The sequence below is a fragment of the Bubalus bubalis genome, chromosome 2 (genome assembly GCF_019923935.1).
Source record: "Bubalus bubalis isolate 160015118507 breed Murrah chromosome 2, NDDB_SH_1, whole genome shotgun sequence".
Lineage (NCBI taxonomy): Eukaryota > Metazoa > Chordata > Mammalia > Artiodactyla > Bovidae > Bubalus > Bubalus bubalis.
In genome coordinates, this window is record NC_059158.1 from 116342361 (window position 1) to 116358431 (window position 16071).

Genomic DNA, 16071 nt, shown 5'->3' on the forward strand with positions numbered 1-16071 from the left:
TGCAAAGAAATCCCAGGGTTGATCTCCTTCAGAATGGACTGGTTGTATCTCCTTGCAGTCCAAGGGACTCTCAAGAGTCTTCTCCAACACCACAGTTCAAAAGCATCAATTCTTTGGTGCTCAGCCTTCTTCACAGTCCAACTCTCACATCCATACATGACCACAGGAAAAACCATAGCCTTGACTAGACGGACCTTGGTTGCCAAAGTAATGTCTCTGCTTTTCAATATGCTATCTAGGTTTGTCATAACTGTCCTTTCAAGGAGTAAGCATCTTTTAATTTCATGGCTGCAGGAGAAGGCAGAGGCACCCCACTGCAGTACTCTTGCCTGGAAAATTCCATGGACAGAATAGCCTGGTAGGCTGCAGTCTATGGGGTCACTCAGAGTCGGACACGACTGAGCGACTTCACTTTCACTTTTTACTTTCATGCACTGGAGAAGGAAATGGCAACCCAGTCCAGTGTTCTTGGCTGGAGAATCCCAGGGATGGGGGAGCCTGGTGGGCTGCCGTCTCAGGGGTCGCACAGAATCGGACACGACTGAAGCGACTTAGCAGCAGCAGCAGCAGCAGTCACCATCTGCAGTGATTTTGGAGCCCCCCAAAATAAAGTCTGACACTGTTTCCACTGTTTCCCCATCTATTTCCCATGAAGTTATAGAACCAGATGCCATGATCCTCGTTTTCTGAATGTTGAGCTTTAAGCCAACTTTTTCACTCTTCTCTTTCACTTTCATCAAGAGGCTTTTTAGTTCCTCTTCACTTTCTGCCGTAAGGGTGGTGTCATCTGCCTATCTCAGGTTATTGATATTTCTCCCGGTAATCTTGATTCCAGCTTGTGTTTCTTCCAGTCCAGCATTTCTCATGATGTACTCTGCATGTAAGTTAAATAAGCAGGGTGACAATATACAGCCTTGACGTACTCCTTTTCCTATTTGGAACCAGTCTGTTGTTCCATGTCCAGTTCTAACTGTTGCTTCCTGACCTGCATACAGATTTCTCAAAAGGCAGATCAGGTGGTCTGGTATTCCCATCTTTTTCAGAATTTTCCACAGTTGATTGTGATCCACACAGTCAAAGGCTTTGGCATAGTCAATAAAGCAGAAATAGATGTTTTTCTGGAACTCTCTGGCTTTTTCCATGATCCAGCGGATGTTGGCAATTTGATCTCTGGTTCCTCTGCTTTTTCTAAAACCAGCTTGAACATCAGGAAGCTCACGGTTCACATATTGCTGAAGCCTGGCTTGGAGAATTTTGAACATTACTCTACTAGCGTGTGAGATGAGTGCAATTATGCTGTAGTTTGAGCATTCTTTGGCATTGCCTTTCTTTGGGATTGGAATGAAGACTGACCTTTTCCAGTCCTGTGGCCACTGCCGAGTTTTCCAAATTTGCTGGCATATTGAGTGCAGCACTTTCACAGCATCATCTTTCAGGATTTGAAATAGCTCCAATGGAATTCCATCACCTCCACTAGCTTTGTTCGTAGTGATGATTTCTAAGGCCCACTTGACTTCACATTCCAGGGTGTCTGGCTCTAGGTCAGTGATCACACCATCGTGATTATCTGAGTCGTGAAGATCTTTTTTGTACAGTTCTTCCTTGTATTCTTGACACCTCTTCTTAATATCTTCTGGTTCTGTTAGGTCCATACCATTTCTGTCCTTTATCGAGCCCATCTTTGCATGAAATGTTCCCTTGGTATCTCTAATTTTCTTGAAGAGATCTCTAGTCTTTCTCATTCTGTTGTTTCCTCTATTTCTTTGCATTGATCGCTGAGGAAGGCTTTCTTATCTCTTCTTGTTATTCTTTGGAACTCTGCATTCAGATGCTTATATATTTCCTTTTCTCCTTTGCTTTTCACTTCTCCTGTTTTCACAGCTATTTGTAAGGCCTCCCCAGAAAGCCATTTTGCTTTTTTGCATTTCTTTTCCTTGAGGATGGTCTTGATCCCTGTCTCCTGTACAATGTTACAAACCTCCGTCCACAGTTCATCAGGCACTTTATCTATCAGATCTAGGCCCTTAAATCTATTTCTCACTTCCACTGTATAATCATAAGGGATTTGATTTAGGTCATACCTGAATGGTCTAGTGGTTTTCCCTACTTTCTTCAATTTAAGTCTGAATTTGGCAATAAGGAGTTCATGGTCTGAGCCACAGTCAGCTCCTGGCCTTGTTTTTGCTGACTGTATAGAGCTTGTCCATCTTTGGCTGCAAAGAACATAATCAATCTGATTTCGGTGTTGACCATCTGGTGATGTCCACGTGTAGAGTCTTCTCTTGTGTTGTTGGAAGAGGGTGTTTGCTATGACCAGTGCATTTTCTTGGCAAAACTCTATTAGTTTTTGCCCTGCTTCATTCCGTATTCCAAGGCCAAATTTGCCTGTTACTCCAGGTGTTTCTTGACTTCCTACTTTTGCATTCCAGAAGTTAGAACAGCACATGACATACAATAAGTGTTGAAAAAAAATTGAATGAAGACTGGATGGGTGACCTTGAAGTTTATATATTTGCCTCTACTTAGAAACACTGTCTTTAATATTTTTTCAAAGGATGTATTTGAAAATATCTTTAAGAATTTTGAGTGTTCCTATCATGTTTAAACCTTGATCAAGATACTTAATAGCGTTACCACAAACCATTGCAACTTCCTGAAGTAACAGATTTCTGCTTTGCTTTTCATGTCAATGGTCTTGTTTAAATAACTCACCTGTACATGCATATTAATAAGAATAAGACTCTTTGGCTAATTTTCTGCAATAGAATTATGGAAAACTATTAGAATAGTTTTGTTAGATAAGAACTTGGGATGCCCTCCTGTCTAACTGAAATATTGTAGAAAGGTGAAAAGGCTTCTCCAAGGCTACACAGGTCCCGAAACTTGAACAGAGCCCTTCCTGTTACATAAGGTCAGCTCTTACTGTGTGTCTTCTACTCCCCCACCCATTATAGTCAATATTTTTATAGAAACAACTGATTTTATATAGTATTCCATAAAAATAAAAATGCTTGAAAAAGGTATCAATATTAATCTGAGTTCCTAGTTTATCTTAAATCAATAAGATATAAAATGGTAACTTTCATGGGTACCTTAATACTGAAATCACTGCACACTCTTCTGTCTAAGGCTGCTGTGATGTAGACACAGAGGCCTGTGGGCTCCTCAAAGAGAAAGGGAAAGAAGTATTAGGTTCAGGATGAAATAAATTATACAAGTTTTCATCGTTGTCATTGTTGTTGTTGTATTTTTCTACATAGTTAGCAATTAAAATGATTGTATGTGAACCTCATATTCAGGAATCACAAATTTTAAAATAATTAGGTTCAATAACCTACAGATTCTATGAGCAGTTCTCATGCAATGAAGGAATCCCTTATTTTTTGGAGATGTTTTTGAAAACCTAATTTGATTTACACAAATTTATGAGTATTTCTAAACAAGAAAAGGTTGACTTTATATCTTCTTAGAAGCTAAAGATTGGTTTTCTAAGGAAATAAATAAGATAAAAAGAAAAAAAAAGGAAAACCAAGGACAAATTGCATTGTTCATATAAGGAAATGAAGGAAAAATAAACATGTGATTCATCAATATAAACGATATGCCCAGTGAAGGAGAGCAATGAATATGTAGTTTCTATGTAGCTCAAAAATAGTGTTTTTGCTAGAAAGTGATTTGTGTAAAATCAGTATAATCAAGACCTGCACTGTCTACTTTATTCCTTCTTTTCTAAGGTTGGCTCAATTTGCATCCTCCCACAACCCCATACTTTTATATGGCAAAACATATAAAACATGGCTTCCCAGGGGATGCAGGTGGTAAAGAATATGCCTGCCAATGCAGGAGATGGAAAAGATATGGATTCCATCCCTGGGTCAGGAAGATCCCCTGGAGTAGGAAATGACAATCTGCTCCAATATTCTCACCTGGAAAATACCATGGACATGGGAGCTTGGTGGGCTATAGTTCATGGGGTCTTAAAGAGTCAGACACAATTGAGCGACTGAGCACACAGCACACATACACATAAAATATAGTGTAAATGACTATAAAATTTGGCTTTTCTCTGTGATTAAGAGGATTTTTATGCTGACTTGATAGAACTCCAGTTCTCCTCCATTTTTTCATTCATGGAACCATCATAGGATATGGGGAAAAATTTATTTGTCCCCAAATGACAATGCATATAAGTCATAGAAGCATCTATTCCTACAAATGAGAGGGACCAAGGGAATTATCTTGTCCAAAATTTTCCTGTAGAGATAAAGATGGTCTTAGAATCCTGATGCCTATGGTAAAGAGGTTTTGTCTTTGCCTTTGTCTTTGGTGTAATGCAGCTTTATTTTTCTATGTACAGGAATACATGGACTCCAACAAATACATTGAACATCTGTTAAATCAACTTGAGGAGCAACACAGAAGTCTCTGGAGGTGAGTTAAATCTACTTCTTAACTTAATAGCTGCATCTATAGCTTTAATCTTGATCACAGAAGCATGGAGTTGGCAAAAGGTCTCTTCTTCTACTTGGTTGCCAAAAGCACCTTTGGGGGCAAAAATCAGCAGAGGCTACCTAAAGAGTTCCATTCCTTTAATTAAAGTAAAACAGTGGTGTCAAAAGTTGTCCTTGAGTGACGGACCTGCTCAGAGATTGGAGGATGGTAGAAAGCATAACACTTGCCAAGGTCAAGGAATGCATTTGTCCACCGCCATGCAACAAACTTATATTGTAGAAAAGAAAGTGAAGTTGCTCAATTGTGTCTGACTCTTTGCAACCCCATGGACTGTAGCCTACGAGGCTCCTCAGTCCATGGGATTTTGCAGGAAAGAATATTTGTATTCTTGTAGAAACTAGAACCCAAATCCTCTGGCCTTTGCCTGCCTAAATATTATTTATGTTTTTCTATAATTGAAAGGCTGAGAACACTTCTGCTTAAAATTTCTGCTTCTCTTTATATTAAAAAAATACATATTTCAAGAATGCTGTTGTATAGGTCCCCCATGTTTGGTTCGGTTTTTGTTTTACGTGATGGATTCTAACTCTAGGTGTGAAAACATCTGCAGGTAAATTGGAAAAAGAGGAGAGTATTATATAAGTATTATATAGGTTTTCCCAAGTAACTCATTCCCTGAGGCTTCTAGGGAATGGAGATCATTGTGACAGGATTATCCAGATCTGTAAAGTCCATGTGGCCATTTTTGCCAGTGCTAGTATGGACTCTGAATTCCACTTAATAAATTCCTATAGCTCTTGCTATCTGGAATAAATATGCTAGTGCTCAGTTACATGATACCTTACACTGCATCAGAATTATTGAATATAATTAGCTTCTTCTCTAAGGGGTCAATAAGCCCCTAAAGTCCTTTATGTCTTATCTCCTCATGGCACAGAGGCCAGTTCCCCCTCTGTGAAGAAGTGAAGTGAAGTCGCTCAGTCGTGTCCAACTCTTTGTGACCCCATGGACTGTAGCTTACAAGGCTCCTCTGTCCATGGAATTTTCCAAGCAAGTGTACTGGAGTGGGTTGCCATTTCCTTCTCCAGGGGATCTTCCCGACCCAGGGATTGAACCCAGGTCTCCCGCATTGCAGGCAGACACTTTACCCGCTGAGCTACCAGGGAAGCCTCCCTCTGTATACAAAGATACTAGGGAGGTAAGTATGACCTAACCCTGTGGCTTTCTTGCCCAACCTTATCCAAATCCATTTTACTCATTTGTTCTGCTCTGCTGTTAGTTCTCCTACTAGGAAACATGTTGTTCAGTCTCTAAGTCATATCCGACTAGTTGTGAAACTAGAAAACATATCTGCATAGTAATAGACAATATTCTATTTTTCTACCTAGAAAAAAACTGCTAATAGGATACAACAAAACTGTACAATTTTTAAGTCCACTTGTCACTAAAAGACACATCAGTTAACTTTATATAACTTGATGCAATATTTGTTAGATTTGATTTTGAGATCTGTAACTTGCTGACACAGTTTTCTTTTGAGAACCAGTGTGTACCAATAGCAATGTATTTATGGCTATATGCCTTTTAAATTATATTTTCCATAGATGTACTGCAAAGTATATTTAACTGAGTTGTAACATTTTCTTTAAACTATTTGTATAAAATAACTTCCCCCATCTTTCCAAAGAAAAATATATGAATGATGAATACCATCTGATGAATAAATTATACTTTATTAATTATTTGATCAGTGTGTTTTATATACATTTTTGAAGAGGAATAATAGTTTCACACATTTTTGAATCAAAAAAACCTGCATGGAAAAGGATTTTTTCCTGCTTTCTTAAGGAAGTTAATAAAAACCTTTGGTTTTCTCTGATATGATTAAATTAAAATCTCATTTCAGGCACAGACATCACCTAACTTAAAGTAAGACCTCAGATTTTTGTGGGCAATCACATCCATTTTCCTTCAGAAATAGAATTATTGCTAGTAAAGAAGCAAAGGCTTACCTATAGCGTCACAAGATCTAATAGAAAAGCTTTATTTGAATAATAATAAAGGGCAATAATGATATTTGAATAGTCAGAATAACAGTGGGGAAATGGAAATGGTAGTATTGAAACGAAAATGAAAACCAATAATAGTAGATTTACATACTATTTATTGAATCATGAAATTATACTTGATTATATTTTGCAAACAGATCCTGACTGACTTATAGTGATAGGCTTTCTGATGCTTATTACAATATCACAACTTCAACTACAGCCAAATAGTTTATGGTGAACGATTTATGAGTGACAGTGAGCAGTGGGGGACTTTTTTTTCTGTTTATGATTGAATATTTAAAATGCTTTCTTGAGTTAAGGTAGACTCTATGATATGCCAAGGACCATGGCATACCACAAACACAAGCACAGCTAAAGTGTCTGAAGTCAAACAAACATTCCCATAATTCAGCATATGTTTTCTGATTTTTATTGTGTATTTGATTTGTAGCTGTTACAACTTTCGTTGATGTTGATATTAACTAATGGTCTTCCATTTATACTTAACCTATAACTTAAAAATTCTGAATATTTTTAAAAGATTATTTTGATGTGAACTATTTCTAAAGTCTTTATTGAATTAGTTACAACGTTGCTTTAAAAAAAAAATGTTTTGGTTTTTTGGCCACAATGCATGTGAGATTTTAGCTCCCTGACTAGGGATCAAACCCGCACCCCCTACATTGGAAGGGGATGTCTTAACCACTGGACCACCAGGGCAGTACCAACTTTGAATATTTTGATCTTCCAACAATAATAGTGATCAGCATTAATTGATGGCCACAGTCTTTGAGGACTGATCAAAAGCATAGAAGATATATGTCATACTGTTATTGCCTGTTGCTTAATGATAAAAGAATTGGACAAATGGTAGAAGATTGGATATAAGAATGAAAAGTCTTATTTTTGTGAAGGAATCTCATAGTCTTTAACAGGCTTTAGTCATTTTTTATAGCATAACCATGTGCTGTGACACAAATATATTGTTGTAATCATACTCTCAAGATAACTGGTTATTTTGGGGTCCTGTTTAGTACTGTGCTGAAATAGACCTATAATATACTCTAGGTTTTCAAATTGTTAAGGAATTTGTGGAGTTCAAATATAGCTGTCTGGCAAAGAGCATTTAGCTTAATTAATGTTTTGATACCAGCAGAAGAAAACTTCTGTGAATGTATCTGAAGAAGAGGGTGGATTTGGGATCTAGAACCTAGTCTAAGACTTGAGTACAAATCTGGGCGCATTTCAATTGCTCTGCCTCTCCCTGCCTGATAATAAAAAATAAACATACCCAGCAACAGCTTATTTATAAGTTGATGTTGAAATGTGGTCATATATTTTTGTACGTTTATTTGTTTTAATGAGGAAAGTTAAGATTAGGAGAAAAAGGCTCTTTTGTACTTAATGATTTTTATATCATCTGTTACTATTTCTGATTTGACTAAATATATCTGTGACTGACAAGAAGGAGTGTGAGAAAACAACTGCTGAGAAGTTCTCCTGATATTTGACAGAAATCTTTATCCATTTGCAGCCTTAGATTAAGAGTTTAGAACAAACACAAACAGTTGGAAAATACAAATGGAATTCATGAATATTTATGGTGTTAATTACTCTTTCATGTCACATATGTGAAATTATGTATAACAAACAGAGGCAGCATCACACTCTAGAAATGGAAATAAGACTGGATTGGAGGTTTTAGAGACATAGACTCTGGTCCTGGTCTGTCCAAAGTGATTATTGGGTAACATCTCTGAGACAGAGTTTCCTTAGGTATAAAAAGAAGGTATCGATATAGCTAGAATTTAAGATAACTGAGCACTGAGATTGTATGAAGCATATAATATCTAAAATAGCATTACGTCTATATAACATGCACTGATATGTATAATATTTTTTCTCTAATACTTATACAGCTGGATCATGTAGAATTTAATACATGTCATAGAAGGCTTCGAAGAATCTGTGTAGAAATGCCTAATATAATAGATCCCTAACGGCTTGTGGGGCTTCCCAGGTGGCTCAGTGGTAAAGAATCCACCTGCAATGCAGGAGATGTGGGTTTGATCCCGGGTCCAGAAGATCCCCGGAGAAGGAAATGGCAACCCACTCCAGTATTCTTGCTTGGGAAATCCATGGACAGAGGAGCCTGGTGGGCTATAGTTCATGGGTTGCAAAAAAGTCAGACACGACTTAGTGACTAAACAACAGCTTGCCAGTGACGGAACCAGATAATGTCAAAGCATTCATTTCAGATTTTCAGAGTTTGAGTTAGAGTTATCAATAGCCTGTAAGTAAGTAAAGAATAAGTAGGTTTCAAGGCCAAAATTAAATGACAAGATCTGGTGAATGCACAGTGCCAATTTCCAACCGACAGATGCCAAATCAAAGTCTCATTTGAACAAGCTATATTTAGGCTAGAGTTTCTCAATTAAGGCACTCTTGACATTTGTGGACAAGGCACTCCACTACAGGGGGCACAGGCTCAATCCCTGGTCAGGGACCTAAGATCCGTCATGCTGCATGGTGTAGACAAAAAATAGAGAAAAAGAAAAGATTTTGTTTTAATTGTAGAACTACTCAGAGCCATTTATATTGCTAATGTGTTATGCATATCAAATATAGACTATAAAATATAATTTTGACTTCTTAAAAAAAATTCCCAAATCCTATTTTTCTTGGAGCATCTACTCTGACTAAAGGTCTAAGGAATATATTTTGCGAAATGGTGACTTATCTAGTTTGGTAGCCAAATATACAAAAACATAGTTGTACTTCTTTCTTCATCTTTCTCCCCTTACTTCACAGGTACGGGATGGGTACCTGTGAATGGTAGTTTGTAAAAAGAAGCAAATGGTATGGGTAGTTTGTAAAAGAGATGAGAAGTTTGTAAAAGAGAAGCAAATAGTGTGAAGAGTCTGGGTTGTTGATAAAAGAGGAAAGTCAACCCCAAGTTCTGAGGGGCAGTCTAAGTATCAATACTACCAGATTCCAAGAATTTGAAGAACCATTGATCACAAGCAATGTTTGCCCTGGTAAAGCACAGAACTTGTGCTTCCCCGGAAGAATAAATGTTGGTTGCCTGCATCACCAAGAGGAAGAAAACACTTCACTGAAAAGCATGTAGAGATCTCTGGGTGCAATAAGAGTCCCTAAGATCCATCCTTCCAGCAATAAAATGATAGTTTCAGTGTATCCAAAATCCTTTAAATTAGACTTTTGCATTCTGCCTTATTTGTGATTCTTAATATAAGGGAAGAGATAGAAAAAAATATTGGGCAAGAGCTTTGTTTTCATTCCCACCATGATTCAACAGGCTGCCTACCTAAGCAGAGTGAAGACTGCCATGAAATGATGCACATCCCAAATAGTCTTCAGGTTCTCCATAATTTTGACATTTTTATACATTTTTGGGTGAAGGTAATTGGCCCCAGTGCCTAAAATTTCCTTTAGCAGTAATCCCTGTTTCTGTAAAATGTAAGTGACATTAAAGTTGCTTACTGAGAGGCTACATGCTATCATTCTATCTCTAGGAAAAGATCATCCTTTGCTAACATGTTATACAGAAATTGTCTTGTAGCTGTAAAATAGAGTTAAGAAGCAAAAGCACACACAGCCTGAGAAAAGTCAAGCCCAGAACTTCTTGGAGATTTGCCTTCTGTGTATTTTGGTTCTTAGAATCGAATTATCCAGGCATCTTAAGAATTAGCACGTCTCTATCCTCAAGGGGTTAATTTATGTAGACCAAAGTAATTCCAAGTATTACACAGGTTGCCTTTGGTATAATCATAGACTTCCACTGGGAGAGCTTAATTGGCAACAAGTAAAATTGCTCTGCATGAATTCTTAATGGTGGACACCAAATAAAATAAGAACTGTGATTTGTTTTTTAAAATCCCTTCAAGAGAAAAGGAGGCTACCTCTGGGGGATAGACTATGTAGCAAACAAAGAACTCAGAGCTCTCTGCTAGCACTAAAAGCAAAAGCTCACGCTAAGCCCACAGAATAATAGTGTACGCCTTCCCAGCTCTGCATCTTTCTCTCTGCTGAGGTCAAAGGAGACCAGGACTAGCAAGCTTTACAGTTTCTTCCCCTCCTGTCTGCCCTTGGGCTGGATTTCTAGCATATATCTGTGTCCTCGGGGCAAGTGCAAGCATCAGGCCACCCTGGGAACCCATCAATGTCATTTCTCAATTACCCACCAGGGGTTGTTCCAGAGATGCAGACAGTCTCAGACCCCTGCCAAGATAAGAGTCTTGCCTTTAAGTCATGCCCTCTGCCCAGCACAAGGGAGAATAAATCAGGAAACTGGGTATTGTCACATGCTTCAGTGGTTATGTCATCCCTGGACAGTGGTGGGGAAGGCTGTGGGCTGAGACGTATCCCCAAGGACTCTTATTATAGACTGATGGTGCTGCTTTAGGTAAACAAGGGAGCATGTAGGCTTCTTCTCAGAGCTCTGAGACTCTGGCTGAACTAACAGCTTTATCTTTAAGGTGACTTTTGTTCAGTAACAGAAGGGGCTAATAGAACTAAATCCAGAAAAGTATCCGATTGATTGGAAGATCGCCCAGGTTCATCATGCTTCATGCTTTGCTGCTCAGTTGTGTCTGTCTCTTTGCAACCCCATGGACTGCAGCCCACCAGGCTCCTCTGTTCATGGGATTCTCAAGGCAAGAATACTGAAGTGGGTAGCCATTCCCTTCTCCAAGGCATCTTCCCAACCTAGGGATTGAGCCTGGGCCTCCTGCATTGCAGGCCTGATTCTTTACCCCATAAGTCCCCAAGGAAGCCCACCCAGGTTTATATTTGATTGATCAACATTATTGTTGATTTAGGTGGCCGGTGTATGGTCTGCCTGTTTGTCTACTTTGAGAGTTGCCTAGTATTTGAATCCAAGTTATCCAAGGCAAAGAGATTACCAAAAATGCCAGAGTGAAACTCTACACCAACTTTATATATACATGATTTACTTATTAAACTTGTCCACCCTTAAAAGGGCTGTGCTAATCCATCAGAGAATATATTTAGGTCTCAATTGAATAAATTTATAAAATATAAACTATTTAAAACCTTATGGGTTTTATCTTTGCCTATTCACTACAAATCTTGTTTGAAAGAAAAATTCACATCCATTTATCTAGACTGTTCCACCCCAGGCTAAGTGGAGGACTCTGTAAAACGCATTTTATGAAACCATCCTTCAAAAGTCCAAAGGTTTCCCCAAGGAGCTGATGGTTTGATCTGAGTCCTGAGTAGGAGCAGGTCTGGTAGCATGAGGACAGATGAAGAATTGGTTATTGAATAGATTGAATTTGGGCTGCCTTTAAGACCTTTGAGTATAACTATATGTAAGATTTTTGATAAGGGATTCAGGTCTAGAGCTCTTTATAGTTAATACGTAAAACACAATATAGATAGAGGCATTTGATTAACCTACAAAGACATAAAACTGCCCTCTGCTATAACTGGGGACACATCCCCACCTTAAAGATGGATTTATTGCAGCCATGGGAAGCTTGAGTTGAATAATATTGTACAAGTAGGTCTGTAGAGGATCTGAAAATTATTCTACTTCTAGTTTAAATAGGTTTGTGCTCTTCAAGAAACACTCTTAAAGTGCCAAAAAATATTTCAACATCAATAAGATTCAGGGGTGACCCAGAGAAATTTACCACTACGTAATCTGAAAACATTTGACTTAAAAACACATTTGTTATTTTTAGATCCATGCTTATCTTAATATGACAGCCAGGAACCTAATGTGATTTATTTATGTGAAATTAAAATAAAAAGCCTCGAGCAAAAGGCATTCTGTAGATTTATTAGGGGTAATAAAGATCACAAATATTCCCTACTAAGTTGAAAGAAGAAAAACTCCAGCAGGCAAGGACATAAATGACCTACTTGACATAAATGCACGTGTTGAAGCTGACGTGCACTCACAGTAAAGGATGACAAAGTGCCTTTTTTTTTTTTTTCTGGAAGGAGGAATAAAATGGGTAATTTACCATGGCCTCCTATTTAATTTTAATTTTAATGTAAAAAGAATCACCAACTTGTTAGTGCATGAGCATATTTGTGACTTTCCCCACCCCCAAAGAGATTGATTGTTAGGATATAACTCTACATATCTCCCTACATGTGTAACTCTGGAGTTTAAAGGAGTACATTTATTTGTTTTTGCTTACCCTCGATTCTTTTTCTGCCTTCTGTATTCAGAGGCCTGGAAGGGAGTTCTAGAACCCACCTCCATCCTTCAATTCTAGGGAGAGATGTTAGAGCTTCTATGAAAAGAGAAAATACAAACTGCACATCTCAATTCTACGCTGCTCCATTAGCCAGATTTCACTAGTAGAGGACATCACTCACTTAGACCCAAGGGAGGCACTGGTTCTTGCTCCATCCCTTTACCCCTCTCCCCAGTTAATGAGAAAGACACTTCAACAAAATAATCCAAAATGTAACATTGGCTCTATCCACACCTTAAATGACTTCTGTACCAGTTCCAAGCATGAAGCTCTCAGTCACACACTGTCTTATTTTTTCATGCATGCTCATGCTCAGTAGCTCAGTCATGTCTGACTCTTTGTGACTCCATGGACTGTAGCTTACCACGCTCCTCTGTCCATGGAATTTTCCAAGCAGGAATACTGGAGCAGGTTGCCATTTCCTACTCCAGGATCTTTCCAACCCAGGGATCTGTATTGCGTCTCCTGTATCTCCTGCACTGGCAGGCAGATTCTTTACCACTGAGCCACCTTATTCCCCTAAGGTCTTTGGCTTGTAGAACCAAATCTTCAGGTATCTCATCTCTCTTATAGCGCTTATCATAAGACATCCAACTTCAAACCTAACACTTCACTTACCCTGAAAGCAGAGAGACAATTGGTTGTATGTTCTAATCATCTTTGTACCTAAGAGACTTAGCATGTGATAGGTCCTCAAAACACTTTTCTTAAGCCATTGAAAGAATTGATGTTGATTTAAGAAGAGAAATTATTAATGGTTCATGTGTTTATTAGGGATGAGTCTGCCTTTATTGGTGAGTCCATTGCAAGGGAAAGATCAGGCAAGCGTAGCAAAAAGTCCTTTGTTTCAGTGCCGTACCAGTGCTCAAAGTGATCCATAGTTTCAAGATAGTTCCTCTTAGCAAGATAAAGATGGGATACCTCATGAAGATGTGAACATATTGCTTTTGATATATAAAGCGAGGAAGAATGCTTGCTTCACTAGACTTTTATTTTATGCTTTTAAAAAAATTCAATCATAAAATAAATTTGGAGACATGTCCTGTCTGCATGTTGTGTCTCTGGACTTCATAGGAAAGGTTCCAACCAGTAACAATAATCAGTGTGTATTTCTGTCCATAATTTTATTCCCATTATCTACCAATTGTATCTTGGGCTGCAAACAACATTTTAAATAGACACAATGAAAGAATTTCTCATAATTTTTAAAGAAAAGGACTAAGAGACTATGAGAAGTTAAAAAAAAAATTCCATGGTAAAAATCTAGGCCTTCAATAATTTATCACCTTGAATAAAATGAAAAAAATTGTAGAAAAATTATAGACAATAGATCGTTACTTTTAAAGATAGAATTGATAAGATACACACTGCTGTACATAAAATACATAAACAATACTAACCTTCTGTATAGCACAGGGAACTATATTCAATATCTTGTAATATCCTATAATGGAAAATAATCTGTAAAAGTGTATGTGTGTATATATATATATACACACACACATATATGTGTGTGTATATATATATAGCCTACATATAAGCATACACACACACACACACACACACACACACACACACACACACACATATATATGTATACGTTTCCCAGGTGGCGCTAGTGGTAAAGAACCCACCTGCCAATGCAGGATACATAAGAAACGTGGGTTCTATCCCTGGGTCAGGAAAATTCCCTGGAGGAGGTAACCCACTCCAGTATTCTTTCTAGGGAAATATCATGGACAGAGGAGCCTGGCAGGCTACAGTCCATAGGGTCGCAAAGAGTCGGACATGACTGAAGCAACTTAGCGCGCACGCACACACACATACAAACATATATATATATACATACATATATAACTTTTATATATATATAAAAGCACACATTCATATATATATAACTATAATATATATAATACATATATTAAAAGTATATATATATAAAATAGATATGTACATATATATATTAAAAAACTGAATCACTGTACACCAGAAACTAATACCACATCATAAACCAATTAATACTTCAATTAAAAAAAATAAAAATAGAATTGGGGCTTGGCCTGAAAGTACTATAAAGTGGTACTGGCAGAGAAGACCTTAGAGTTTTGTTAAGATGGACACACGCTTGAAGTCAAGGTCATTCAGCATAGATAACAATGACATGGGCTGCCAAATAGAGGGCAAGTTTTCAAAGGATTAGTGGCATTAGTAGAAAATAAACAGAGGAAAAAAGAGAGCAACTAACAGCTAAAAGTAAATTTCATTTTTATTAGCTAAGTGCTTTAGATAACAAATAAGGGGCACTTTTTATCTCCTAAAATACCTCCAATCTAGTCCACCTGGGGTGGTATTTGGTGGCACACTGCTACAATCAGGGTCTCTGTCTGACTGCTTGGTGAATGTGCTGTCCTGTTGAGAACTTTTTCAAATACTATCTGTGGTTCCTTCTCTGCAATGTGAAGTTCATGTCCTGATTCTGACACTTACAGTGTGGTTTCTGGAAAAGCCCTTTAGACATCCAGGGCCTTGGTTTCCCACTGATAACAAGACAGGGTTAATCCGTGATTTCAGCAGTCTTTTCTTTAGGGTTAACAGTCTGTAATTATTACCAATTACCTTGTAGGTCAGCTGAAGGGTTGAGTGATGAAGAGAGAAGAGAAATGATAGATGCATAGAATTACTGAAAGTTGAAAGTGATAGAAAGTGACAGTTTTCCTTCTTGAAAGAAGGCAGCAAATTATTTTTATATACCTGGTCTTCTTTCAGCTCTAACTCTTGGACTGTGTCTTGGCACTGAATCTTCTAAAGGTAGTAAAACAGCATGCTGGCAGACCCAGGGCACCAGAATGGAGTCAGAGTCTGTGACCACTTTCAAAAGGCTTTGCAGGAAATTGTTCTATTGAATAATGTTTAAGTTTCCACAGAAGCTATGAGCACAGCATGGTGGGGGGAAAAAAAACAACAACAACGTCATTTGCTCATTATTTGAAAAAATATGCCACTCTGAGGTTATGGTCCTTATTAAGGGAAACTGCACTGTCTTATGATGTCTCTTTAGTGCTCCCTAGAGATTCACAAAGTAATTGGCTAATTGAAAGCCAAAATGTGTATTTACCTGGATTTATTCATTTTTATTATCTAATTGATTTTCCTGTATCTTGGCTTTGGAAATACATATCTGAGTGGGGTCAATTAGACAGCCACTCTAAAGAGAAATTCTTTGGGTCAGATACATAATTTAGGACTTTGGCCTTTGGAATCATTTGTTACCAAGATGACATAATTTAAACTGTACAAAAAGTTGCATCTATCCA

At 37.8% G+C, this 16071-nt stretch overlaps 1 protein-coding gene across 7 annotated transcripts in view; it reads left to right on the forward strand.

Moving 5' to 3' along the window:
- Positions 1–16071, forward strand: part of NCKAP5 (NCK associated protein 5) — a 1209945-nt gene that overhangs the window by 449607 nt on the left and 744267 nt on the right. For all 7 annotated transcript variants that reach the window (XM_044936196.2, XM_025261907.3, XM_044936194.2 and 4 more), the window contains exon 3: positions 4358–4431. In XM_044936196.2, the coding sequence (XP_044792131.2) occupies positions 4358–4431 (74 nt within the window). The remainder of the gene's footprint in view (positions 1–4357; positions 4432–16071) is intronic.